Source organism: Phyllostomus hastatus, unplaced genomic scaffold, assembly GCF_019186645.2.
Source record: "Phyllostomus hastatus isolate PE091 unplaced genomic scaffold, TTU_PhHast_1.1 phas_scaffold_385, whole genome shotgun sequence".
In the NCBI taxonomy this organism is placed as follows: Eukaryota; Metazoa; Chordata; class Mammalia; order Chiroptera; family Phyllostomidae; genus Phyllostomus; species Phyllostomus hastatus.
In genome coordinates, this window is record NW_025334026.1 from 13701451 (window position 1) to 13728010 (window position 26560).

Below are 26560 nucleotides of genomic sequence, written 5' to 3' on the forward strand. Positions count from 1 at the left end.
TTGGATTATGATTTCTTATATTCTCAACCCAAGCAAGTCCTTTGTCAGATGTACATGTTTTGCAAATATCTTCTGTTTTGCCCACCTTGCTGCATTAGGCCTCAAAGTCCCTGGAAAGGCTCACTTGGCTTCTTTAGATGGCCGTGCGGGCCTGGGGCAAAGAAAGAAAGAAGGAAATGGACAGGAAATTGCCCCGGCTGCTGTGGCTCAGTGGATTGAGCACCAGCCTGTGAACCAAAGTGTCGCCGGTTTGATTCCCAGTCAGGGCACGTGTCTGGGTTGTGGGCCAGGTCAGGTCCCCAGTAGGGGGGTGCACAAGAGGCAACTACACATTGATGTTTCTCTCCCTCTCTGTTTCCCCCTCTTCCCCTCTGTCTAAAATAAATTTAAAAATCTTTAAAAGAAAAGGACAGGAAATGGACCGGGAGGACTGGGAGAGCCGCAGGCTGCCCACAGGGAGGTAGGGAGTGGCGCTGCACCGAAGACCCTGAGGCTGTGCCGGACCCAGCAGTGGCGCTGCTGTCTGAGGGGATGGCGCCCAGTTCAGGGCTCTGGAAAGAGCCAGGATAACCTCGAAGGCGATGATGAAATGTGGCCCCAGTGCAGGGAAGGGGCAGGCAGGCGTGGTATTGCTTAGGAATCCCGGGGGGAATTGGAACTGTCAGGGCCTTGAGGTGGAACAGGAGTCTTTTGGTGAGTAAGTGTGACGAGGGTGCTCTGAGTGGAGGTGATGGCTCCACAGGATTCTGAGGGCCATCATGGAGAGGGTGGTGTGTGGCGGGGAGAACTGGGCAAGGCTGGGACAGATTCTGAAGGGACTCATTTACCCTTATCCTGTGGGTCGCGGGAGCCACTCAGGGTTTGAGAGTGCAGCAGGCAGCAGCATGGCCACGCCCATATTTAGGAGACCCCTGGGTGCTGTGGGAGGCAGGGATTGGAGGTGAGGAAAGGCCGTGGGGACCGTCACCTATGGATGCCTCGGGATGGGAAAGTCAGGTCCTTGGCGATTCTGTGTGCTCATCTGTCAGGGGCAGGGGGTCCTGGCTCTGCCAAGTGTTGGTGTCTCAGAGATTTGGCATTTACTGTGAGGGAGGGGGGAGGGGGCCTGGCAGCCCTGGCACTGGACCAGAGGCAGCTGCCGGCATGCTCACTGGAGATGCTGCCACGAGCACCCCACGCTCATCTGACCCTTCTGTCTTTCAGGACCGCCTCTGTCAAAGACAGCAGCTTCGTGGAAAAGATGAAGAAGACGGTGAGTCTGCCCTCTGAGTTTGGGCTGTGGCCAGCAAGTCTTGGCTCGGGGGGATGCTTAGGGGAATCCAGCAGGGGGCCAGCTGCACTGGACGGGAAAGAGCGGGTAGGCACCCAGGGCCGGCTCTCTTATGTGTGCATTCTCGTCGTACCAAAGCCCCAAAGCTGCTGGGAGAGCTTGCTTTGTATTTTTTAATATTTACTTCCTGAACAAACAAACTGTAAGAATAAACCATCCCCGTAGCTCCGGATGCCATCCTGCGTCCTCCCTCCCATCCAGGCTCAGCCCACGAGCAGACGTAAGCCTCACACAGCTGTGGTCCTGGCACAGCTGCAGTTCTACCTCTGTTTTCATTCAGATCTTTAATGTGTGGAAAGGTACCACATTTCACAGGGTTCAAATCCACAATTACTTCATGGGAGGCCTCTCTGGTTCCTGCCACTTATCGCCACTGTTCTTAGCATTTTATGGATCCTTCTAGAGCTCCTTTGTGCACATACAAAAACACAGAGATTCTTATTTTATACTTTCTTAAAACTAAAATGGCATAGTACACAAGGTCTTTCCATAAAAAGTCCAGCCATTGTTAATATAACAAGAACAGTTTTCATGACACCCATGTAACCTGGCAGCCAAGGAGGGTGGACTGGAATGCACATGCATGAACAATGATTACTTCACTGTACTAGTCAGTGGGGCAATAGATGCTGCTGAGTGAGCATGTGTACTGTGTGGTTGTTGAATTCAAAATGACTGAGTAAGTAGAACTATGAATCTGCATCAAGTTGTGTGTTAAGCTTGAACTTCCTCTGTGGAAACTGGATGATTCAGAAGGCTGCAGCTGTGGGCAAGTGGTGATCGGCAGCTTCATCACAACACTCGCTCACATATCATGTCTCATGTAGAGTTTTTTTGTGAAACATCCAATCACCCAGGTGACTCAGCCCCTGTACAGCCCAGATTTGTCACCCTGTGACTTCTGGCTTTTCCCAAAACTAAAATCATCTTTGATAGGGAAGAGATTTCAGACCATCAGTGAGATTCAGGAAAATACAACAGGGCAGCGGATGGTGACTGGGAGAACTGTGTGAGGTCCCAAGGTGCCTACGTTGAAGGGGACAGAGGTGTCATTGTTCTATGTACAGTGTTTCTTGTATCTTGTATCTTCTTCAGTAAATGTCTCTATTTTTCATATTCCATAGCTGGACACCTTCTGGACACATCTCGTACACAGTGTCGTAGACTATGCTGACTTAATGATATATCTTGGAGGTCCTTCTGTAGCAATTCAAAGACACCTTCCTCATTCTTTATTATAGCAGCGTAACGATTCCAGTATGGGACCGTGAAGTATTCTGTATCTTTAAACACCACTCTGCTGATGGATCCTTGGAATATTTCTAATCTTAAGGTGCTGCTGTGACTATATAGATCAATTTGCATGTTTGCAAATACAGTCATACCTCGATTCTCATTGGCTTCAGAACTCATCAAACCCTGTATTCATTGCATTTTGATGAGAAAAAAAATGTTTCAGCACTCGGCGCTTGCTCGAGACTCTTCGCGCTTGCTAGAACTTGCGTGAGTCATGACACCGCCCCATAAGAGAAAATGCTTCATCGTTAGTACTTACTGGTTTTGGCACTTGTCACGAGTTCTGAAGCAAATTAAAGCCGAGTACTGAGGTACCACAGCACAAAAAGATCCCTGAAGTGAAATTATTGAATCAAAAGGCATGTACATTTGTAATTGTGTCCGAAGCTGCCGAGCCCCCGGCCCCCGTAGAAGCAGCACCGGGGCCCTTGCACTGGCCGTGTGTCAGGCGGTGGGGGGGCCTGGCCCGTCCTCGCAGCTTCGCAACGGCTTGTTACCACAGTCTGGGGTTGTGCCAGCGTTCTAGGTTTTAAAAAATGCCGTCTTTGTGTAGTTCTGAGTTGTATTTTTCTTATGAATGAGGTTAAGCAGATTTTCATGTGTTACAATGGCATTTGTTTTTTTTTTCTTTTCATAGATTGAATATTTGGCCCAATTTTCTGTCAGGATTGATCCTTCTTGAGGAACTGCCTCAAATTTTTAGGGAGGTCTACCCTGTCTGTGATATGAGTCACAAATATCTTCCCAGTTAATAGTTTGTTTTGACTTGGTCTGTCACGGGTGTTCGGTTTATTGTTGCCACGTACGTGTTCCACGGCCCACCTCGTTCTTCCCTCTCTGGCTCCCAGATTTGGAGGTATCGTTTGGGAGGCCCACCCCACGCTCCAGGGGTAAAGGGTTCTGTCATGTTTCCCTCTAGTACCTTCGTGGTTTCACTTTTCATATTTAGAATTCAGTCGACTGGGCTTCATCCTGGCATTAGATGTAAGGTATGGGTCCAGCGCTGCTTTTCTTGTACAGTCAGAATTCCGTGTAATCAAGTCTGTCTTTTCTCCACTGGTTTTATCATATACATAATCCCCATGAGTTTCGGGGTCTGTTTCCGTATTTTCCTATTCTAACACTCTGATCCGGCTGTCTGGGTATGTGCGATATTGTACTGCTTTAATTGCTGAGGTTTTGTGCCTTGTTTCAGCACCCAGTAGTGCCAGGCATGTCCTCCCCCCCCCCCCCGCCCCCCACCGGGGCTCCCGTTTTCAGTGTCCCTGGCTCTTGTTTCAGATGTGTGTGTTTATTTGGGGTAACAGTTTTATTGAGACAATGCACATTCCATACAGTCCGTGCATTTAAAGTATACACTGTTAGTGTTTTTTAGTATATTCACAGCATCGTGCACACCACCATCACCACAGTTAACGTGGGAACATTTTCATCATCCCCCAAAGCAACCCCATCCCATTAAGAGTCACTCCCCACCGCCCAGCCCCCCGCCCTCACCCTCGCCCTCAGCAGCTGCGGATCTGCTCTGTCTCTCTCTGCATTTGCCTGTCCCGGCCGTTGCGTGCGAATGGAACCGCACGCTCTGTGGCCTTCTGTGTTGGCACCTGTCGCCTGGCAGAGCGTCCTCAGGGTTCCCCCGCGCAGGCGTGGGTCTGCGCTTCCTTCCCTTTCATGGCCGGACAGTGCTCCTGCGCATGGAGTCATGATGATTTTTCCTCAGGACTTCTAGTCGATTTATTGAGAGGGAAACAAAGAGCTGGTAAAGGTTTTATTAGATCACATTATATTCCCGTCTGAATGTAGGGAGAACGGGCATCTCGTGTGCTGAGTTCTCCTCTCCAGCGTCAGAGCACCTCTCCCTCCGGCCGGGCCCTCACCACTCCGTAGCTTCTTGTGTGTTTCTTACAAGGTTTGTTCCTAGGCACTTACTATGTTTTGATTCTACCGTAAATATTTAGCTACTATTTTATATCCTCTTTGGTTCCCTTAACTTGAAGTATTTTCTCCTTTATTCAGTAGTTTTTGTAGCAATCATTTAAAAATACTTTTTCAAGTGGTTTGTAGAAAACTCAGGAAATGTAGTATGAGAACACTTTAAACCAATAATAATCCATATGTCTTATTTTGTCCTTTGCACCTGTATTTGCTGGGCTGGGTGCAAAAACCAGAAACCCCTCTAGGGACTGGGGGCCCTGGATACCACTAAGAGAAACCTCTCATCCCCATGAGAGGACCAGAAGGTGGCCTGTGCCCCGCTTCCACCTTCCAGATCCCGAAAAGCACATCCGGTCGGCTGGGCCTCCCTTGCTGCATTCCTGGCTGCTGGGGAGTCTGGGGAGCGGGGTTGGGCCTCTTTCAGCAGCAGCCGTGGGAGGCACAGTAGGAGGGTGGATGGGGGAGAATGTGTGAGCCCGTCCATATGGTCCCCCCCTACCGCCTGCGTTTGCATCAGCATGTATCACGTTCATAATCACCCAGAAAAACCCACCCATAGCTCCCAGACACTCTTGGTGTATTTCTTGCCAGTCTTTCTTCGGTGTACATATGAATGTATATAAACAAAACATACACACACAGAGTCACCAGCTTCTAACTGAACATTCTGTTGTGGTTTTTGCACGTCATTTAAAAATCTGTCCAAAGTGTGATCTTGAGTGGCTGTGTAAGATCACCTTGATGGCTGGAGTCGCCTCTGCCCCCGTCCACCACGGGGGCTGTGGCAGTGAGGCCCTAGCGCCAGAGTGACTTGGAAGGGAGTTGGAGCAAGAGGAGGGGGCCCTGAGGTGCCCCACCCGCCTGGCCTGCCCCTGTGGTCATCTGGAGTCTCTAGTGACACCTGTGCTTCTTGGCCCTGCACTGACCCCACGTGTCTGGCCTTCTCCAGGGCAGGAACATCATCGTGTTCTACGGCTCCCAGACGGGGACCGCGGAGGAGTTTGCCAACCGCTTGTCCAAGGACGCCCACCGCTACGGCATGCGGGGCATGGCAGCAGACCCCGAAGAGTATGACTTGGTGAGCTCCCACCACACCCTGGCTCTTCCTCCCAGCCTTCCAGCAGCAGGAAGGAAGGCGTCCCTGCGTCATGGAGGTGCTCCAAGGGCTGAGGCAGCCACGGGGACAGACAGGAGTGGGTGTTTCCTGTTCTTTGTAGGAACAGCCAGGTGGCCCCGGTTTTAAACGGTGATTTGACTTGGGTGGTGAACACACAGTACAATATACAGATGCTGTGTTGTAGAATTGTGTGCCTGAAACCTTTATCATTTTATTAACCAATGTCACTGCAATATTCAATTTTTTAAAAATGCACATGTGCCCGTGTGAGCTCCCAGCACCACTCTCACTTGTCTTTCACGCTCTCCATGCCGTCCTTTGCCAGTGCTGGGTAGGTGCTGGGTAGGTGCTGGCTGAAGTGGGCTGGGCGTGGCTTTAAACATAAGAGGGTCTCAGCAGGTCATGAGAGGAACTGTTTCCATCTCCACACTGCACCCCACCCCCAAACTGCAGCATCAGGGGAGCAGATTGGGGGGACCTGGGCTCTAACCCTGCTCTGCCGTGGCCGCCCGTGTGAGCCCCGGGAGCCCCTGCCCCTGCGGGCCTTTCTTGTCTCACAACATAGACGAGGGATGTGGGTTGGGCCATCTCTGGGAATCTTTCTGCTGGGCTTTGAAATGAGGCCGTAAACTCCTGTGTTTGGGCCAGAGCAGGGACAGGGCTGGAGGGAAGAGTGCAGCTTGTGGAGGGGCCGGGAGATCTGAAAATTGGGAAAGGCCGTGTTTGGAGTTCCTTCCCTCTCCCCTCCTCCAAGCACTCCTTGGTGCTGCCACAGAACCAACGCCTGCTCAGCCGCCCCAGCCTGTCTCCTCCTGGGCTGTGGGGGAGGCTCGCCTTGCTCACTCTCCCCCTAGATGGGCTCCTTCTCCTTCGCCTTCCCCTCTCCTGGTTGCCACTCTCAAAGTGCAGGAAACTTCCAGCAGCATGCTTGCCTGTTTCTGGGTCAGGAGAGCTCGTGACAGCAAGGCCAGCTGCCCCAGGTAGAAGCAGAGGATGGATATGGGAGAGCTGATCCTTAGGTGCCCAGGAGGGGAGGAGGCTGGCATCGAGCAGCTGGTCCTGAGAAGAAGCCCCCAGGGAGCTGCCTTCCTGCTTCTCCCCATGGGGTCATTGCCACTCCTGGCCCGGCTGCTCCAGCAGCTCCAGCAGCTCCAATAACGTAACAAGTGGTCTTTCCCTCAGAACCTGAGTGCTCTCCTGAGCGCCAGCTGCTCCCTGCTCATGCCACTCCGCCTCCAGAAACAAACTGCCCCTTCACCCACTGCACGCCCTGCCCTCGGTCCTGGGGACCGGCACCAACCACTGCTCTCCGTCTCCAGACCGGGGTTTGGAGTTGGTGGACAGTCGGCTAGGAATTAGTGAGAGCCTAGGCCCTGCCAGGGCTCCCGGGACTTTGAGGGACACTGAGGTTTACTGTGGTGCCCCAGGGCTAATGCACAGGACACCACATTCTAAGTGCCAGCTGGTGGCCTGGAACCCAGTCTGTCTGTGCCTATGAATGCCTTTCCCTCTGCAAAGCCACCCCCTCCATTCGACCTTTGACTCACTTGTCTGTACCCCAGGAGGTACGGACCTGACCTAGAGCAGCTGAGTCACAGCCGCTGGGCCCGGGCCCTGCCCTTGTCTCTCCAGGCCGACCTGGGCAGCCTGCCAGAGATAGAGAACTCGCTGGCAGTGTTCTGCATGGCCACCTACGGCGAAGGCGACCCCACTGACAACGCTCAGGACTTCTACGACTGGCTCCAGGAGACAGATGTGGACCTCTCTGGAGTCAAGTATGCGGTGAGTCACTCCATCTTTCCCCCAGTGGCTCCTTGCAGGTTCCCAGGTGGCAGCCTGCGACACTTCCCCGGACCTCTGACCCCCATGTCCAAGGGGTCTCACCTCAGTCTGACCAGCGAGAGCAGGCGGAGGTGTTTGGATGGGGTGGGGGGAGGGAGCCCTGGGGAAGGCTGCTACTCATGGGACAGTAGGACAGCTCCCTCTTCCACCCCAGACCCCAGCAATAAGAACGCTTCTTCCCCAACGTCCCAGCCCTGCTTTGCTCCTCAGGGCATTTGTGGCTGGAGCTGAAGACAAGGAGGGTGTGGCAGGATGTCCAAGATTTGGCTGGGCAGGGAGAGCCCAGTGGGGCGGGTGAACTGCCCATGCTTGCCACCCAGGGTCGAGGCTTAGAGGCTGGCTGTGGAGGGGACCCTGGGCTGTAGCACCAAAACGAAGCCACTTCCAGGGGCCAAAGGTGGCCCACCTCACAGTGCTGCCTAGTGGCTTGACCAGCCCTGCAGGGGAAACCCAGCCCTGACCGCTGGCCGGGCCTCTGACCCACCCCTCTGTCCTCACAGGTGTTTGGCCTTGGGAACAAGACCTATGAGCACTTCAATGCCATGGGCAAGTATGTGGACAAGCGGCTGGAGCAGCTTGGTGCCCAGCGGATCTTTGAGCTGGGAATGGGCGACGATGACGGGAAGTGAGTGCACCAGACCCAGACTCTCGTGCTGGGCCTCCCCTCCCTGGAACCCCCCCAACCCCAGCTGTCAGGCGTCAGGAGCCTCAGGGTCCAGGGTGGCTGTGGCACAGGACGGGGGTGCAAAGCCATGGTGTCTGCTGAAACTCCGTGTCATGCAGGGAAGGGAGTTGCCCACCCCCCAACCCCCACTGAGTGGGCCTTCCTTGCTGCCCCCCACCCTCCCGGTTTGCCCAGTTCACGTGGAGCTGCCCGCGTTTAGCGCAGAAACTCTAGACACCTCCCGGTGCCTCGGGTTACATCACTGGGTGCAGCAGCTCGCAAGGAGCCCTCCAACCCTTGGGGGCGCTGGAGAGAGGGTCCAGGCTGTTGGGGAAGCCAGCCCATTGCAGGGTCTCACTGCTGGGATTGGGTGGCCTGGGGCCTGGCTCAGTACCTCTTCTCCCCAGCCTGGAGGAGGATTTCATCACGTGGCGAGAGCAGTTTTGGCCAGCTGTGTGCGAGCACTTTGGGGTGGAGGCCACTGGAGAAGAGTCCAGGTGAGCATGTGCCTGTGGATGGAGCTGGGGGCTGAGGGTGAGTGCCTCCTGCGGCGGGAGACCCAGCTTGCTGGGGTGGCGGGCGGGGGTGGGGGCTGGAGGAAGAGGCTGGTGGGAGCTCGGTCACACTGGAGAGCCTTAGGTCCCAGGCTGAGGTGCTGGGCTTTGCCTGTCTCCTGACCGTTTCCCTCCCCGACGCAGCCTCCCTCCTCCTCGGGACTGTCCTTGCAGCCCCCAGTCCCCGCCGGCGCTCTGCCTCACCCTCGATCTCCCCTTTTCAGCATTCGCCAGTATGAACTTGTGGTCCACACAGACGTGGACATGGCCAAGGTGTACGTGGGGGAGATGGGCCGCCTGAAGAGCTATGAGCACCAGAAACCGTGAGTGGGAAGCGTGGTTGGGGGCCAGGCCCAGTGGCCCTTGGCACGCCCCTCTCTCAGGCGCCTGGGACGGGAAACAGCCTGTAGTCCTGTGTATCCCCGAGGGACAGTCCTTAGCATTGCCCAGAAGTGAACATGGGTGGGGGGTCTCCACCGCACAGGAGGGCATGAGGCCCAGGGCCGAGGGGTGGGAGGCTGCTTTGTGCTCAGGGCCCTCAGGACCCCTCCCCACCCCGTGGCCCCTCAGCCCAGGGCATAGCCTCTGAGAGACGGGCGCTTGCTCAGTTTGTACTTCATCTGCTCTGACATTTTGCTCTGTAAATATCCTGGGGTGGGGGGTGCATACCAGTTCCTGAACCAGGACAGAGCAAGTTCTAGGTTGAACTTTGGCAATAGGGCATGCTTTCTTAAATTCTGCCTCTATATTTGGACTTTTTTGTCCAAAAACATAACGACCCTCTGTTGGGCCCCTGCTTTGCCTTACACCCGGGCACTGCCGGAGCTGCCCAGGAACGCCCTCCCCGTGCATCCGGGGTTCAGGACAGGCAGCGCGGCTCCCGCAGCCCTGCAGGAGACCCCAGCATGTCGGTGACTTTACAGAGTAAAGCTCACCTCCTGTTGGTGTTGCAGCCCAGGGCAAGTCAGGGGAGACTCTGCTCCACAGTCACCTGGGGACACAAGCACCTTCTGTCCTAGGGAGCCACCTTCAATGGCCTGGTCCTTTGCATTCAGCTCACCGATGGGTTCAGAGTGTGGAGGGTCTCCCTGACTTTTAGGGAGAAAAAGTCCCTAAGGCCCAGCCTCAGTTTCCATATCTGTACAGGGAGACACTGATAACCGATCCCTGCCCATGTTGTGGGTTGTCAGGAGCACTGCCTGAGATGAGGCTGGGAAAATCCGTGACATAATTGGAGAGGTTTCCTCCTGGCCCTTGGAGGCCGGCTCTGAGGTTCCCAGTGTTCTGTGAAAGCAGAAGGATCCCTCTGGGGCAGGGACATTCAAATCGAAGACCTGGCCAATCACCGAGCTGCTCTTCTCCCCACCCAGCCCCTTCGATGCCAAGAACCCATTCTTAGCGGTCGTCACCACCAACCGGAAGCTGAACCAGGGAACTGAGAGACACCTCATGCACCTGGAATTAGACATCTCAGATTCTAAAATCAGGTACCAGCCACCTGTCTCCCACCGCTTCACTTGGGGCCTCCAGATCTGGGTGCAGAGGCCTCCCCCCTCCTCCTGAACCTTACATCTCATCTCCCCTCCAGGTATGAATCTGGTGACCATGTAGCTGTTTACCCAGCCAACGACTCTGCCCTGGTCAACCAGATTGGTGAGATCCTGGGTGCCGACCTGGATGTCGTCATGTCCTTGAACAACCTGGATGGTGAGTTCTGGAATCAAGGCCACCCCCGCCCGCCTGCCCAGGCCTGAAGCGGCCGGCAGGAAATGGGTCCCTTGGCAAGGCCCATAGGTCGAGGGGCCTAGGCTTGAAGCCCTGGTGCCCAAGACAACCCTCACGCCTGAGGTGCCATGGTTATTGGTCCTGCAACAAACTTGGGAGTTGGGGAGCAGAGCAGCTGTGGGGTCTGGCTTCTACTGTGGGGTTCCCTCCATCACCTCTCTAGCATAGTTCTTTGAGGGAAGGGGGGTGCCTAACCAGCCCCTGTGTCCTGTGGGACAGAGGGAACTACAGGCTAGGGCCCTTGTCCCTCGGCCTGGCTCCACCACGCCTGGCCACCGAGGGCCTGCGGCTGCCCTCTCCCAGTGCCAGGGTCTTCATCTCCGCACCTGCAAACTTGGGGATCAGAGCCAGCCACCCCAACCGCCCCCCAGGTCCATTCAGGGTGCTTGGGGTGCAAGAGGCACTGAACGTGGTGCAGGGTTTTCCCAGAGTCTTGGCCTCTTGCTCTGACCCTTGGGCCCCCCACTGACCACCCCACACGGGGCCCAGCTCTCCCTGGCGCTGCCCACTCACTCCTGTCCTCGGTGCCCCTAGCCTGGCTGCGCCTTCTCACCAGCTCCAGAGTCGGCCCTCGAAAGGAACAGCACAGAAGGGGGTTGATTTATATTGACTGTACTTGGTCGTGATAGCAGTAGGGGCCCAGTGAACACACACTGGGTCCGTCTCCCCCCCGTGCGGCGTGTCCCTGTGCCGGCAGAGGTGGCGCCCTGCGGGGGAGGTTGTGGTGTGCCTCCTCTCCCCGCAGGAGAATCTGCACCTCTGCTGGCGGCCCTTTACTGCGGAGAGCTGCTCAGGAGGAGGTGCGGAGGCTTGGAAGTCCCCGAGGCAGACGTATAGCGTTAGAGAAGGTGCTCTCACACGCCCACCCCCTAGTGTGAAGCCTGAGCCCTGTTTCCAGGCTCGGCGCCGAGGGCCCCGGGGTGCTGGGAACACCCAGCTGTTTGATCTGTGTGAACACAAGTATGCTCAGTTTGTGAAAATCCATTAAGCCTTGTACATATAACTTGTATACTTCGTGTAGGTTATACTTCAGTATAAACCCCTCCAAAGAATAGACCCAGACCCCTAAATGCTGAGCCCTTCCTGCGCCAGGCCCTCTGTGTGTCCTCGGCAACCCTCCCAGCAGTTCTGCAGAGGTTCATCTGCACAGGCGCGGACAGCCTCCAGAGTCGTCATGCTTCTGGAGGTGGAGGTGCTTTCTGGTGGCTCCCAGGTGGGCCCTTCTGTGTCCTGCTCTGGCCTGACTGTGGGGAGGAGGTCAACAAAGCTGCCCGGCGGCTGGTGGCCGCAGAAGGCTGCAGCAAGGGCTGGCGGTCCGGCTTGTGCCAGTGGCTGCAGCTGGAGTGCATAGGACGCTGTGCCAAGAGCTCATCTGTGTGCCCTGTGTAGACCTGCTGGTGTGTCCACACATACAAACTGATGTGGTGAGGCCCTGCCATCACAACTGAAAGCCCCAGTGTCGCATCTCCTGGCCATGAGCCTGGGGCCTGCACAGGAGACCAGGCCCAGCCCGCAGGCAGGACACGCCTGGGCAGCTCGACCTCTGCAGCCCTCTCTCTGAGCCACTTAGGGTCTCACTGTCCTGGAGGGGCAACGGCACCAGGTCCCCAAGCAAGGTTGGGCCTCTGATGAGCACTACTTGTCTGGTTGAAGCTAAAGGCTGGCTGAAAGCCAGAGGCTCAGCTGCCAGGGCCGAGGAAGTGCTGCAAAGAGCTGGCCTTGCTTCCAGTGCCAGCCGGGCCGCTTGCTTCCTGCAGAATAGCCTTTGGCTCCCCCCCTCCAATCCCATGGCACCCCACTCACCCCAAATCCTGCCTTATCTGTCCCTGCAGAGGAATCCAACAAGAAGCACCCATTCCCTTGCCCTACCACCTACCGCACAGCCCTCACCTACTACCTGGACATCACCAACCCACCGCGCACCAATGTGCTCTACGAGCTGGCCCAGTACGCCTCAGAGCCCTCGGAGCAGGAACACCTGCGCAAGATGGCGTCCTCCTCAGGCGAAGGCAAGGTGAGCCAGCTGTTCCTGCCTCCGGCACCCTGACTGCAACCTCCTCAGCCCTGGGCTGCAGCTCCCGGGCAGCACCCCCAGGCCACCCCTCAGCCACTCTCCAAGTGGCTTGGGTCCCACTTCAGCCCTGTCCTCTGGACCACTGTGTCCCCTCACCTGCATCTCACCCCATGTTCTGCCTTCCCCAGGAGCTATACCTGAGCTGGGTGGTTGAGGCTCGGAGGCACATCCTGGCCATCCTGCAGGACTACCCATCCCTGCGGCCCCCCATCGACCACCTGTGTGAGCTGCTGCCGCGGCTGCAGGCCCGCTACTACTCCATCGCTTCATCCTCCAAGGTGAGGGGCTGGCCAGCGTACAGAAAGCACAGCGCTGGCTTCTCTGAGGTGCACGGGGCCCTGTGCACAGCCCCCCTGCACCCAGTCACCTGGGACAGCTCACCAGGTCCGCTGGGCAGTGCTGCCAGTAGGCTGGGCTGCTGGGCTACACGCTTTGTACAGCCCCGGTGCCAAGAGCCAGTCAGGAAAACTGTTGGAAAGGGGCTTTTGCGGTCTGGGCACCATGGAGAAGCCCTGAGCAGGAACCCTGTGCCGAGGTGGCTCGGGTGACAGGGCTGGTGGCAGAAAGGGGCCTTGGGCACTGAGCTCACTCCTGCCCCTCCAGGTCCACCCCAACTCCGTGCACATCTGTGCCGTGGCCGTGGAGTACGAAGCTAAGTCTGGCCGTATCAACAAGGGAGTAGCCACCAGCTGGCTTCGGGCCAAGGAGCCCACTGGGGAGAATGGCTGCCGGGCCCTGGTGCCCATGTTTGTGCGCAAGTCCCAGTTCCGCCTGCCCTTCAAGCCCACCACGCCCGTCATCATGGTGGGCCCCGGCACCGGGGTCGCCCCCTTCATAGGCTTCATCCAGGAGCGGGCCTGGCTGCGGCAGCAGGGTGAGTGTGGGCGCTGGTGCGGGGGGGCAGGGGCGCCCAGGAGGAGGGATGGGACAGCCCCCGTGCTCACCCTGGCCGCGCCCCCCACCAGGTAAGGAGGTGGGGGAGACGCTGCTGTACTACGGCTGCCGCCGCTCCGACGAGGACTACCTGTACCGCGAGGAGCTGGCCCAGTTCCACACGGAGGGCTCCCTCACCCAGCTCAACGTGGCCTTCTCCCGGGAGCAGCCCCACAAGGTGAGGAGGGGGCAGGCTGCCCCCGAGGGGTGCGGGGCGGGGGGCTGAGAGACTGGCCTCCTTACGGGCACCCCCTCTGCCCTCAGGTCTACGTCCAGCACTTACTGAAGAGGGACAAGGAGCACCTGTGGAAGCTGATCCACGAGGACAGCGCCCACATCTACGTCTGCGGGTGAGCGAGGGCAGAGGCGTGGAAGGGGTGAGGCACTGCCTCCCCCACGCTCCTTGCCCGGCCCTGAGCGCTACCTCCCCCTCCCCACAGGGATGCTCGGAACATGGCGAGGGACGTGCAGAACACCTTCTACGACATCGTGGCCGAGCTGGGCTCCATGGAGCGTGCCCAGGCTGTGGACTACATCAAGAAACTGATGACCAAGGGCCGGTACTCCCTGGACGTGTGGAGCTAGGGGCCCCCGGCCCAGCCCTGCTCTGGCCTCCTGCCGCATAGACTTGCTTCCCCTTGTAATCACTTCTCCCCGCCCCCACCCTGCCAGTCTCCTGGATGGGTTCTGCGGGGCCTCGTCCGAAGATGCAGACCCAGTGACAAAGACTCTGGGTCCAACATGTGCCCTCCGGGGTCCCCTGGCCACAGGGCAGGCGGCCGAGGGTGACCAGGCCCACGCTCTGTGAACTCCTCAGGCCCCCAGGGGCTGGTCCGAGAGGGCTCTTCTCTCAGCTGAGCGGGGGCTTAGCCCTTCCACATGATTTTCAATTAGTGTAAATAATTTTAAATAACCTCTGGCCCTTGGAATAAAGTTCTGTTTTCTGTATTTGCCTGACATTCCTTGAAGAGGTCTGGAGCCTCCACCTGGGTCTGCTTAACTCGGACACCAGAGGGACCAATTCAAGAGCCGCACGAGCCTGGGCTGCGGCAGCACAGGGAGCCACCAGGCCCTGGCCCGACCTTTAGGAAACCACACACCTCAAGCCACCTCTGTGCCCCTCTTCCTTTATTGTGGCCACTGGCCCCCAGCTCCCCACAGGCTGGGACGCGGGCCCAGGTCTTCTCCAGTGCCGCCTTCAGGGCCCACAGAGCCCACAAAACGCAGGGAGGGCAGAAAAGACCTTCCTGGACAAGGGAGTCCCCACCCCCTCAAACAACACACGGGATTCAGAAGCCCTTCGGGGCTGGTGGGCAGAAGACCCAGCCTCAATCCTTCTTGCTTCTGTGCCGCTGACTGTGGAATTTCTGGTGCACGACCCGCAGGGTGGTGAAGAAATTGCCAAGGAAGAGGATGAGGAAGGGGAGGCCACACATGAGCACCTGGGGGAGGAACCAGGGTTGGTGAGGACGGGCCGAAACCCCATCCCCCCGGCGTCCTTCCCAGGGCCCCGGCTCACCTGCCACTCCTTGCACTCAGGGTCCCGGGTCAAGTTGAACAACGTCAGCGCATTATAAAGCTGCCAAAACTGGGAGGGAGGGGGATTTCACATAGAACATGGTCCCTGCTTCAGCCAGAGCAGGGGCTGGACAGCCAGATGGACGGGGACACATACAACTTACATGTCCAAAGAAAAGAAAGGGCAGCAGGAAGGTGAGGCCCCGCCACATCCAGGACTGGAAGCCCTCTGTGGGGGAGAAGGAGCGGGGCACAGAATAACCAGAGTGGGGGGAGAGACACATTACCCAGACCCAGGTCGAGAGGAAAGGACTTCCCCTTTCCATCTCCCCGGTCAGGACCCACAGCGGAAGGCCACGCCTGACTCACCCACGGTGAGGTCCATGGTGTGCCTCTCGCCCAGGGCCCGCAGGCGGTACAGACAGCCACTCTGGTAGTAATACTGGAGGAACTGCACAAAGCCTGGGGGGTTGGGGGGCATCAGGGCTGGGCTGGAGCCCCAAGTCCTTTCCCGGCCCCTCCCCCTGGGCAGGTCCTGAGCTGAGCAGGGACCTCTGAGACACTCACTCTGGTACATGGAGAAGGACAGGAATTGGTTTCGGAACTTCTGATACATGAGGCCGTCGGGCCTAAGGCAGAAAATGGCGGGGTGGGGAGCTTGGGGATGCCAACTCCCCGTGTCCCAGCCCCCCACCAAGGCCCTGGGAGCCAAGCTGCACTACTCACCATGTCAGCATGACTCCCGACAGGAACGTGGACACATAGTGATGGAAAACCCACCAGCCTTTGATCCTGTACCAGGAAGCTGCTGTCACTCCTGTAGCCCTTAGCCCCCAGGATTGGCGCTTGGGGACAGGGAGCTGTTTGAGGTGGGAAGAATCCAGCACCCCAGCCCAGTTCCTGCTTCTCGCAGGGCCACGGCACTCCCCCCGACCACTTCCTAGGGTAGCTCCAGTACCCCGCCCCCCAGCCCCCAGGAGCTGGAGTTCGGCCCATGCCCACCTGGAGCCATTGTTGATGAGGATGCTCTCTCGGATGGTCAGGGTGCAGTAATACCACACCAGCAAGAAGTTGAAGACAGAGTCTGTCACCCTGCAGGGGGGGGGGGGGCACAAGGTTGGCGCTGGTGGAGCTGGGAGAAAACAAGGGTCTGGCCCCGAGCAGCAGGACACCCACCTGGAGTTGAGGAGGAAGCGGCAGGTGAAGGAGATGAGGATGAGGATGATGGTGAGGTAGAGCTTGAACTTCTCATACTCATCTTTGTAGGCAAACCTGGGGGAGGGCACGCACCCATGGGACAGGCTGGGATGCTGGCGGGACCCACCCTCACCTCCTCCCTGAGGAGGGAGGCGCCTGCTCCAGACACACTTCAAGAGTGGTGTGGGGCCGGCACGGGGGAGTAGCCCCTGGTCCCCAAGGCTCAGGCACAGCTGGGGCAGAGTGGAAAGGACAGACCCAGCCCACGATGACCAATTACTTAGCCTGCTTGCTCAGGAGTGTCACGTTGATGTTGCCCAGAACCAGGCTCAAGTACAACCTAGGGAAAGGGGAGACGGGGTAAGAAGAGGTCCAGACCCAGAGGGAAGCCAAGGGTGCAGAGCCCCAGAGTGGGCCAGGCCAGCATCGGTCACCACCCTCACTCAGCCTTTCCATGGCCTTGGCTGAGGGCTGATCTTGGGAGGCTGCAGACCAGCTCCACAGGAAACACTGATGCCCAGCTTTTCCTCCTGCCTGCTCCTAAATCCTGTTCCAAGGAAAACCAACATCCCTTCCTTCCTTTGTCATTGTTACCCACACTCCCCTACCTCAGGACCTCAAGAGCAGCCTGGCCCTTCCACCCCACGGAAGCCTTGCCCACATCTCAGACTGCCCCTGTGGGCCTGGGCAGCGGACTCACTGTCTGGGTGCAGAGTCACCATCTGTTACCTACCCCACAGTAGGTGCCCTATACTTCCAAGAACTGCAGCCCCAAGTGCCCTGCAGCAACCTACACCCCCAACCACACCAGGACCTCTCCCCAGCCCAGAGCAGCCTCTCGCAATGCCAGTTGTTTTCTGGCCCTTGAGAACCCGGCCTCCCAGCCAGTTTCACCATATGGACCCTCCCCCCACAGAGGTTCCCAGGCCCTGCTGACCCTGCGACTCTTTCCTGAGCCAGCCAAGTCCCCAAGTCTCCTTCACATGTCAACCACTTCTTGCCAACCTGTCACTCCCAGCTCCTGGCAATGCTATCACACCCACCAGCTAAGCTTGTCTTGTCTTCTGCCAGAGAGACTTCAAGAGGTGACCAAAGAGTCACAGTGGTGTACTAAGCAGCTGCACCCATACATGGGCTGTTGCTCACACTCAAACCATATGGGTGGGCTCAGAGTGGTTAAGGGACTTGCCCAAGGCTGTGGAGAGACTAAAGCGGCGCTTGGACCAGGCTTCCGGCTGCCTCTCAGCACCACCGCCGCCCCCCTGCCCCATCCTGGGAGTGGCCTGACAAACCCCTTCCCTGGACTCTCCATCCTGTCTCCTTCCTGGCACCTGACACCCCTCCTGCCTGCAGTGGCACCCTCATCTCTGCACCCCCTCCCATCTCAAACAACAGGGGCCCATGCCCAGCCCTCTTCATCTTCCCAGGAGGTTTTCTCCATCACTTGGTGCCCTTTTTCTGGGCCTCCCCTCTCTGCTGGCCCTACCTCTCAGCAAGCAGATACACTCAAGTCTGTGCCGTGTTCAAAGTTACACATACACACAAGCAAAAGCCCCCCAACCAGTCCTCACGGTAGTACTAGCCTCTCTTTCTGTTCACAGCCTCTGAAGTGTGGCCTAAACCTGGCTGTCTCCTCAGCTCTTGTCATTCCCAATATCAGCTTCCACTCACACTGTCCCATGAAGTGGTTCTCTCCAAAGTCACCCTGACTTCCAGGAAGCATTTCCCCTTTCCCCTTCATTACTGAATGTGACCCCCACAGCCATCTGCTCTGAAGCCACTAGCCACTCCCCTTGCCTTCTGGGACATGCTCTCTCCCAGCAGTCTGGCTACCTGCCATCTCTGCTGCATTTTTTTTGGTGTTGTCGTTCAGCCCAGGCCTCTGCACTGTACCTGCCCATCTGCCTCGGCTGTGGAAGTGCATACTTACTTCACCAGTCACACTCCCCTGCCCACTGGGCTCCCATGTGATCCCATCCTGACCTCTCAACCTCTCACCTCTCAGCATACCTGCTGCTACTGCATTCCTGAGTTGGCCTGGCTTACTCCATCCTTTATAACTCCCTGCTCAGGCCTCACCTACTCCAGGGGGTTCTCTGACCTCCTGGGCTGGATTAAGAGCTTCCCTTACTCCCTGTTTCCTGTGTGGTTCTACCACAAAGCACCTGATCACAGTAAACTGTCACTGCCACCCAGCTGTCTCCCTGCCCCCCTGAGACAGTATGCTCCCCGGATGGTGCCTGACTACTCAGCCCAGAGTGGGCCCAGGGAACGTCTGCTGACCAAATGATTGAGCAGACGACGAGCGCACTTCAGGCCTCTCTTCCAGGCAAGGCTGTGAACTGAATTTGAGAGAGGGGTCTCACCCATTCTTCTTGGGCAAATAGGCCTCCATATCGAAGAAGAGGCCTTGGCGTTCCTTGATCTGGCTCTCCAGATCCTTTGCAGCTTCCTTGACCTCCACTGGGAGGGAGGGTTTGCATCTGCAAGTAGGGCCACAGAAGCCGGAGTCAGAGCCGGGGGACCACACTGGCACCTGCGGGGTGGCCCAGAGAGGAGAAGAGCGGTGCCAAGGACACTCCCAGAGTCAGTGCCAGCTCTCTGCCCCACCAGCTCAGACACCCACCCCCCAGACCAAGGCCAAGGGGACATGGGGGGACATGGCAGGCCATGAGGAGGGGGCATCCTAACTTCTTCAGGATGAAGGCCAGCTGCTGGAGCTGCTTCTTCTGCCGAGTGATAGAGCTGGTACAATTGTTCTGCAGCTTGGTCAGCTCCTCCAGCTTCAGGCGGTATAGCCGGTGGGTCTCCTGAGGACCAGATTGAGGGGAAGGGTCAGACTGCTTGGAGGGCACTGAGCCAGAGTCTGCTGGGTTTGGGGGTTGGGGAGGATGGCGGGGGACACAGACTCCTCTAGGGCTCCTTGGGAGGGTCTCAGCAGAAAATGAGGCAGCCAGCTGTGCCAGCCCAGGGACCTCCCTAAGATTGCACTCTCCCCAAGACTGGCAAGGAAATGGAGTTCTTCCAGCAAGCCCAGACGCTCCCCCTGGGATCCTTCTCCCAGAAACAGGCTAGTTCCCTGAGGCTTTCTTTTTTTTTTTAGTCTCAGTCCATCTACGAGTTGTTCCCACCCCTCTCTATTCCACCCTGATTCTAGGCCCATGGGTCCACCTTCTGGACCAACCAGGCTGCCTGAAGCCACCCTTGGCCCTCTCGGATCCTCCTGCCCATCCATCCTACATGTGCAGGGGGAGCTTGGGGTGTCCGAGATGCCTTCTGCTCTGGCGCTCCCAGCATCTTCCTCCCAGGTTAAAGGTCATCGGGCTTCAGCCCTTGGACCTTCTACTATGAGGCCAGTCCATACCCCTCTCCAGTACCTTTGGCCCAAAGCTTCCTAGAGCACTTTGATCTGGTGGGTGGGTCTAGAGAAGCAGCAGCCTGGATATTGGGCAATGGTAAATGTAAGGAAGGCCAGGCAGGGGCTGAGACCAGGACAGTGGTGATCAGGCTGGGGGCCTGGGTTTGCTCTGCTCAGGACTCCGGGTAGAAGCACTAGTGGCAGCAGGTTTGACTGGCCAGGGGGCACGTAGGCTTCAATACCGGCAGGAAATGGCTGGAACGGGTCCAGGAGGAGCAAAGGCCTAATCAAAAGTCCAGATTGCCTGAGCTCTACTCTGCCTGGGTCTTGTTTCTCACTCCAAGGAGGGGCACCACGCCCCCTTAGAAACCAACAAGTTCCACCTCTGCCCAAGCCCATCCCCCACCTCTGCTGTGGGAAGGAGGCCAGTAGCCTAGCCTCTTCCTCCCTTGACTCCTCACGGAACAACACTGCGGCCCATACAAGCCAGCTCCAGCCAATTCCTCCAGTGGCTTCCCACTGGTCTTAAAGAGACTCCCAGCCCTGCCAGGTCCATGAGGTCCCCCACCCACTTATCCCCTCATTTTTTGCAGCAGCTACAAGGACCTGCCTTCGTGGACACTGTCCTTCACTCTGGATCGGCCCCGCCCCCCTCCTGGCGGGGGACTTCACCTCAACACCACTTCCCCGGTCCAAACCTAGCTGCCTCCTGTGGCTCACCCTAGGCGCACTCAGTCCAGATCTCGCTGCCCGAAGGGCGGGATGACACTACTTGCGGCTCCCGCCGGGCCGGAGCCCATGGCATGTTTGCTGAGTGACTGACCCAAGAATGGGCCCGGCCAGCTCTGACTCAAGCGGCCACACTACTGGAAGAAAGCGTGGTTGGGGTCAGAGCCTCTTTCTGAGGCCCTTGCGGGAGGCCATAGGTACGACAGGCGCAATGGGGTCCCACCGGGTTCGCATCAGCCGCGCGGGCGAAGTGCCCCCTTCGGACAACTCATATGAGGTCAAGAGGAGAGTCCAGCCAGGACACAGGGACCCGAGTCCTCGCTGCCCGCGGGAACAACACCAGGAACCCCAACCCCTGAACTCTGCTCCCCGCTGCCTGACACAGAGCTGCCAGACCCTTGACCCCCGAGTCAAAGAGACATGGCCGCGGGCCAATGGGTGTCTGCATTGGTGCTCACCTGGATGCTCTGGAAGTCCTGCTGCAGTTCCTCCCAGTCCCGCAGGCAGTCGCCCAGCGGGCCCGGGGGCGTGGGAGGCATGGCTGCCAGGCCGGGAGCCAGAAGAGCGGATGGTAGAGGACGCTGCAGCAACCCTCTCGGGCCGAGGAGCCTCGGCCTCCCCCGCCCCCGCCCGCTTCCGGGCTCGCGCCGCAACGCAGACCAATGGAAAAGGAACCTGTAGCTGCGAACTCGCTGGCCCCGCCCCTATGTGAGCCAATCCGGGCCCGGGGCGTGGCCTGGGCGGAGCCGAATGCACAAATTGCAGCTTCGCCCAGCGACTCGGGTCCTGAACTAGAGCTGGGGTGGTGGCTACTCCTCGCTGGGCTCCACTGATTGTGCCAACCTCGTTCTGCAGCCAGTAGTGCCCTATCCCGTCATCCTGGATGTAAATCAAAGTCCAGAGAAGTAACACGTACCTCAAGCACTTTTGTTCTTGGGACGCTGAGTCTCCTCGGGGAGAAAATTCTGAATCTCTTATCTCACTTGGATTTTGACAGCGTCCTCCTTACTATTTCCCTGCCTCCAGGCTCACCGCTACTGCCCCTTCACACAGTTACCAAAATGCTCTTCCTAAATGCAAGGCTAATCCCCACCACGTGCCTGCCGAAAACTTTCCAAAGGCTCTGCCCTGCCTACCAGGATGTCTCTAATGACAGAGGCATTGCTCTGCCGTCATCCCAGGCTGTGTTCCAGCTAAAATAAAGGCCTGGCTAAAGCCTGTGTTGCCAGAAAAGCCCTTACCCAACTCCTTGAGGGCTTGGGCTTCCGTTGGGGATAGGGGTGACCTCCAACCCTCTACAGACATGAGATGGTGTTCATGCTATGTCCCCAGCCCTGCCCAGCTGGTAGATAGTAATTTCTGAATGAACAATTGATGGACATCCTAAATTCTTCATCAGTCCCCTTGTCTGTATTCTCTCCTGACTGCAGTGCTCAAGGCACATTCTGAAGAAAACTCCCTTTGAGACCTGAGGAATTTATAGAAACCTGGGTATGGAAGATAGGATGGGTAGGAATCTTCTTGGTGAACACAGCCAGGTAGAAATGAGAGGAAGAAATCTGTACAATTGATGACCCCCTGGAGTGGTGGGGCATGCTGGAACTGGGCATGAGGCAAATGTATGCCTTTGTAACAGGAGTCTCTCAGCTGTGGGGCCTGGGGCCTAGTCTTGGTTACTCTAGGACTGGGGGATCTGTGCCCATGGGTGGGCATTGTGGCACTCCCTGTGGTCCAACACTGGCAACAGGAACCCCTGGAGCTCCCCCCAGGCAGCCTTCAAAGGGTACAAGTCATGGGTGGAGCGCATGTGGGGCAGCTGTTCTGGCGGCCAGGCGTTCTTCCAGAGGCAGCTGCATGATTACAGTGGGAGTGGTCCAGGATGATGCAGGGATGAGGGCGCTCACTGAGTTTGAGCGCCTGCTATGAACAAGGAGCCTGGGAAAAAACAATGCAGGAGACTGACAGGAGGCTAGCAAAGGCCTTCTTCCACACCGGTCTGGTTATATATCCTGGCCCACTACCCACAAGAAGCTCCCAAGCAAAGTTCTTCAGGACCTACAGCTGGACCACAGAGATCAGTAGAGTGGATCTGAGATATCTGTGACAGAGCCTCCGAGAACGATCTCCTCCCACTTTGACAGCTGAGCCACCAAGGCCCGATTTGGACACATGTTGTTTTTGCACTTCTTGACGTAGTCCCAGGACTTCTGTGAACATAAGGAGAGAAAAACTTCAGAATTGGCCCTGGCTGTTGTGGCTCGGTAGATTGAATTCCAGCTTGGGAACCAAAGGGTCACAATTTTGATTTCCAGTAGGAGCACATGCTTGGGTTTCAGGCCAGGTCCCCGGTAGGGGGCATGTGAGAGGCAACCACATGTTGATGTTTCTCTCCTTCTCTTTCTTCCTCCCTTCCCCTCTGTCAAACAAACAAACAAACAAACTTCAGAACTGGACCTGGGCCCTTTCCACTTAGATCACAGCCAGCTCAGATGGCACAGGAGGCATTTGTCCAGGACCAACAACATGGCTTAAAGGCTGGACACAGAAATAGCAGGGGTTAATATATCAAGGCAAAGGAATCGTAGGAGCTGGCTCTGGCTTGGGCAAGCCCCTCTGCACCTCTGATTATGAATACAGACACAGGAATCATTATTTCAGCTGGCTCCTGTGAAGGTTGAAACTACATACATGAAACCTCCCATGAACAAGAAAGCACCATGGCCATGCCTGGTACATGGTGCAGCCTCAACAAAGGTTCATGTTGTAAGTGGACAAATTAATGGAAAGAGGAAGAGAACTGTGGGCAAATTCTCTGAAGAAGGAAAATCAGAGCTGCCTTCTTTCAGGCACCCACCCTAAAATGCAGGAAGAGTTATCATAGGGAAGAAAGTGACAAGCTGGCCTCATCTGGATTGAGGACAGAGGAAAAAGGAAAAGGCTTTAAAATTGGTGCCTCAACAAACTAGGGATAAAAGAAAACCACCCTAACATAATAAAGGTCATATATGAAAAGCCCACAGACAACATCATACTCAGTGGTGAAAGACCAAAAACTTTTCCTGTGTTTGAGCAGGACAAGGCAAGGATGCACACTTTTACCACTTCTACTCAACATTGTGTTAGAAGTCCTAGCCAGAGCAATAAAGAGAAATAAAAACAAGGGGGGGGGAAAAGGCATCCAAATTGAAAAGAAGAAGTGAAGTGATCTATTTTTGCAGATGACATGTTCTTTTATGTAGAAGACCTTAAAGATTATGCCCCCTCCAAAAAAAACAACAGCCCCCTCCAAAAAAAAAACAACAACCTATTAGAACTAATAAATGAATTTAGTGAACTTACAGGATACAAAATCAACACTGAAAATCAGTTATATGTCTGTACAATAACAATGAACAATCCAAAAGGGAAATTAAGAAAACAATTCTATCTACAATAGCATTAAAAATGATACTGAGGAATAAACTTAAACAAGGATGTGAAAGACTTGTGCCCCAAAACTACAAACTGTTGATAAAAGAAATTAAAGAGACATAAATAAATGAAAAGATATCCCATTTACATGGATTGGAAGACTTAATAGTATTAAGATGTCAACACTACCTGAAGTAATCTATAAATTTAATGCAATCTCTATCAATGTCCCCATGGCATTTTTTGCAGAAATAGAAAAAGATATTCTGTAACTCATACAGAATCTCCAGGAATCACCAAATAGCTGAAACAATCATATAAAAAGAAAAATAAAGTTGGAGGCATCACACTGTCCTGATTTCAAACCTTCAAAGTTATTATAAAACTGTAATGATCAAAACAATGTGGTCCTGACATAAAGACAGATACTTAGACCAATGGAATGGAACAGACATAAGCCCTTACATATATGGTCAAGTGATTTCTACACGGGTGCCAAAACCATTTAATGGAGAAAGGACAGCCTTTTTAACACGTGGTGTTGGGAATATCCACATGCAAAAGAATGAAGCTGGACCTTTTCTTACACCATGTACAAAAATTAACTCAAAATAATTGAAGAACTAAATGTAAGAGCTAAGGGACTTCCAGCCAAGATGGAGGCATAGGTAGATACACTTTGCTTCCTCACACAACCAAAAGAAAAATAACAACCAATCTAAAAAAGAAAACAACCAACTGCCACAAAATCAAACTGCATGGAAATCCAACAGCCAAGGAATTAAAGGAGAAACATTTGTCAAGACTGGTAGGAGAGACAGAGATGAGCAGCCAGGGCGGAGAGGACACGTGGCAAGGCAGCAGGTGGCAGTCAGGATTCTGCACATTCATGTGCGGATAAGCCAGGAGGAACAACTGAGGAGTGAGACAAATGGCGCAACCCAGGGTTCCAGTGCAGGGAAATAAAGCCTCAAAACCTCTGGCTGTAGAAACCTGTGGGGGTTGCCACAGTGGGAGAAACTCCCAGTCTCACAGGAGAATTCATTGGAGAGGCCAATAGGATCCTAGAACATACACAAACCCACCCACCTGGGAATCAGCACCTGAAAGCGCACAATCTGCTCATGGGAAACAAGGAAAATAATGGAAAATGCAGTGAGAGCTGAACGAGGGATATTGTTCCCTCTCTGACCCCTCCCCCACATACAGCACCACAACAAAGCAACATATATTGCCCTATCCTGGCAAATACCAAAAGCTCCACCCCTTACAACATAACAGGTGCACCAAGGCAAAGAAATATGGCCCAAATGAAAGAATAGATCAAAGCTCCAGAAAAACAACTAAGCAACAAAGAGATAGCCAGCCTATCAGAAGTCTGGTAGACTTCAAAACACTGATAATCAGGATGTTCACAAAAATGGTTGAGTATGCTCAAAAATAGAGGAAAAAGTGAAGGCTATGCAAAGTGAAATGAAGAGAAATGTACAGGGAATCAACAGTGATGAGAAGGAAACAAGGACTCAAATCAACGGTTTGGAGCAGAAGGAAGAAATAAACATTCAACCAGAACAGAATGAAGAAACAAGCATTCAAAAAAAATGAGGAGAGGCTTAGGAACTTCCGGGACTTTCAGTGTTCCAACATCCAAATCATAGGGGTGCCAGAAGGAAAAGAGGAAAAGCAAGAAATTGAAAACTTGTTTGAAAAAATAATGAAGGAGAACATCCCCAATCTGACAAAGGAAATAGACTTCCAGGAAGTCCAAAGCTCAGAGAGCCCCAAAGAAGTTGGACCCAAGGAAGCACACACCAAGGCACATCATAATTATATTAGCCAAGATTAAAGATAAGGAAAGAATCTTCAAAGCAGCAAGAGAAAAGGAGACAGTTACCTACAAAGGAGTTCCCATCAGACTATCAGCTGATTTCTCAAAAAAAAAAAGAAAAAAAAAACCTTACAGGCAAGAAAGGGCTGGAAAGAAGTATTCGAAGTCATGAAAGGCAAGGACTTATATCCAAGATTACTCTATCCTGCAAAACTATAATTTAGAATGGAAGAGCAGATGAAGTGCTTCCCAGATAAGGTCAAGTTCAAGGAGTTCATCATCACCAAGCCCTTATTATATGAAATGCTAAAGGGACTTATCTAAGAAAAAGGAGGTATCAAAAATATAAACAGTAAAATGACAACAAACCCACAACTGAACCTTAAAATAACAAAAACAAACTAAGCAAACAACTAGAACAGGAAAAGAATCACAGAAATGGAGATAACATGGAGGGTTATCAGCAGGGAGGGGGAGGGATGAGAATGGAGGGAAAGGCACAGTGAATAAGAAGCATAAATTTTAGGTACAAAATAGACAGGGAGAGGTTAAGAATAGTATAGGAAGTGGAGAAGTCAAGAACTTATATGTATGATCCATTGACATGAACTAAAGGGAAGAGGAATGCTGGTGGGAGAAGGTGCATGGCCAAGGGGAGTAGAGGGGAGAAAAAAATGGGACAACTGTAATAGCATAATCAATAAAATATATTTTTTAAAAATAATAAATGTAAGAGTTAAAACTATAAAACTCTTAGAAGAAAACATAGGTAAAGCTCCATGACATTGGATTTGGCAATTCTTTCTTGGATATGACTTTTTAAAAAAATTTTTTAATATAGTTTATTGATTATGCTATTACAGTTGTCCCATTTTCCCTTCACTCCCCTCCACCCTGCACACCCTCTCCCATCCACATTCCCCCCTTTAGTTCATGTCCATGTGTCATACTTACAAGTTCTTTAGCTGCTACATTTCCCATACTATTCT

General features: G+C 54.8%; 3 protein-coding genes across 6 annotated transcripts in view; 1 reads left to right on the plus strand and 2 right to left on the minus strand.

Moving 5' to 3' along the window:
• Positions 1–14478, plus strand: part of LOC123806339 (NADPH--cytochrome P450 reductase) — a 64340-nt gene extending 49862 nt beyond the window's left edge. For all 3 annotated transcript variants that reach the window (XM_045819392.1, XM_045819393.1, XM_045819391.1), the window contains exons 3-16: positions 1204–1252; positions 5511–5639; positions 7311–7460; positions 8021–8145; positions 8592–8681; positions 8963–9061; positions 10109–10225; positions 10327–10445; positions 12356–12537; positions 12726–12875; positions 13201–13471; positions 13563–13708; positions 13795–13880; positions 13971–14478. In XM_045819392.1, coding sequence (XP_045675348.1) covers positions 1204–1252; positions 5511–5639; positions 7311–7460; positions 8021–8145; positions 8592–8681; positions 8963–9061; positions 10109–10225; positions 10327–10445; positions 12356–12537; positions 12726–12875; positions 13201–13471; positions 13563–13708; positions 13795–13880; positions 13971–14115 — 1858 coding nt within the window. In that variant the 3' untranslated portion in view covers positions 14116–14478. The remainder of the gene's footprint in view (positions 1–1203; positions 1253–5510; positions 5640–7310; positions 7461–8020; positions 8146–8591; positions 8682–8962; positions 9062–10108; positions 10226–10326; positions 10446–12355; positions 12538–12725; positions 12876–13200; positions 13472–13562; positions 13709–13794; positions 13881–13970) is intronic.
• A 165-nt stretch (positions 14479–14643) lies between these two features.
• TMEM120A (transmembrane protein 120A) lies at positions 14644–20997 on the minus strand. Its single transcript, XM_045819396.1, has 12 exons — positions 20791–20997; positions 18937–19055; positions 18612–18728; positions 16526–16585; positions 16225–16320; positions 16051–16140; positions 15775–15840; positions 15616–15677; positions 15418–15510; positions 15213–15277; positions 15050–15118; positions 14644–14972 (listed from the first exon to the last, which is right to left on the minus strand). The coding sequence occupies exons 1-12, from the start codon at positions 20869–20871 to the stop codon at positions 14859–14861; spliced, it is 1032 nt and encodes a 343-aa protein (XP_045675352.1). The 5' UTR covers positions 20872–20997; the 3' UTR covers positions 14644–14858.
• Positions 20998–21131: 134 nt separating this feature from the next.
• The window catches only part of STYXL1 (serine/threonine/tyrosine interacting like 1), a 73216-nt gene continuing 67787 nt past the window's right edge, over positions 21132–26560 (minus strand). For both annotated transcript variants that reach the window (XM_045819395.1, XM_045819394.1), the window contains exon 9: positions 21132–22539. In XM_045819395.1, coding sequence (XP_045675351.1) covers positions 22408–22539 — 132 coding nt within the window. In that variant the 3' untranslated portion in view covers positions 21132–22407. The remainder of the gene's footprint in view (positions 22540–26560) is intronic.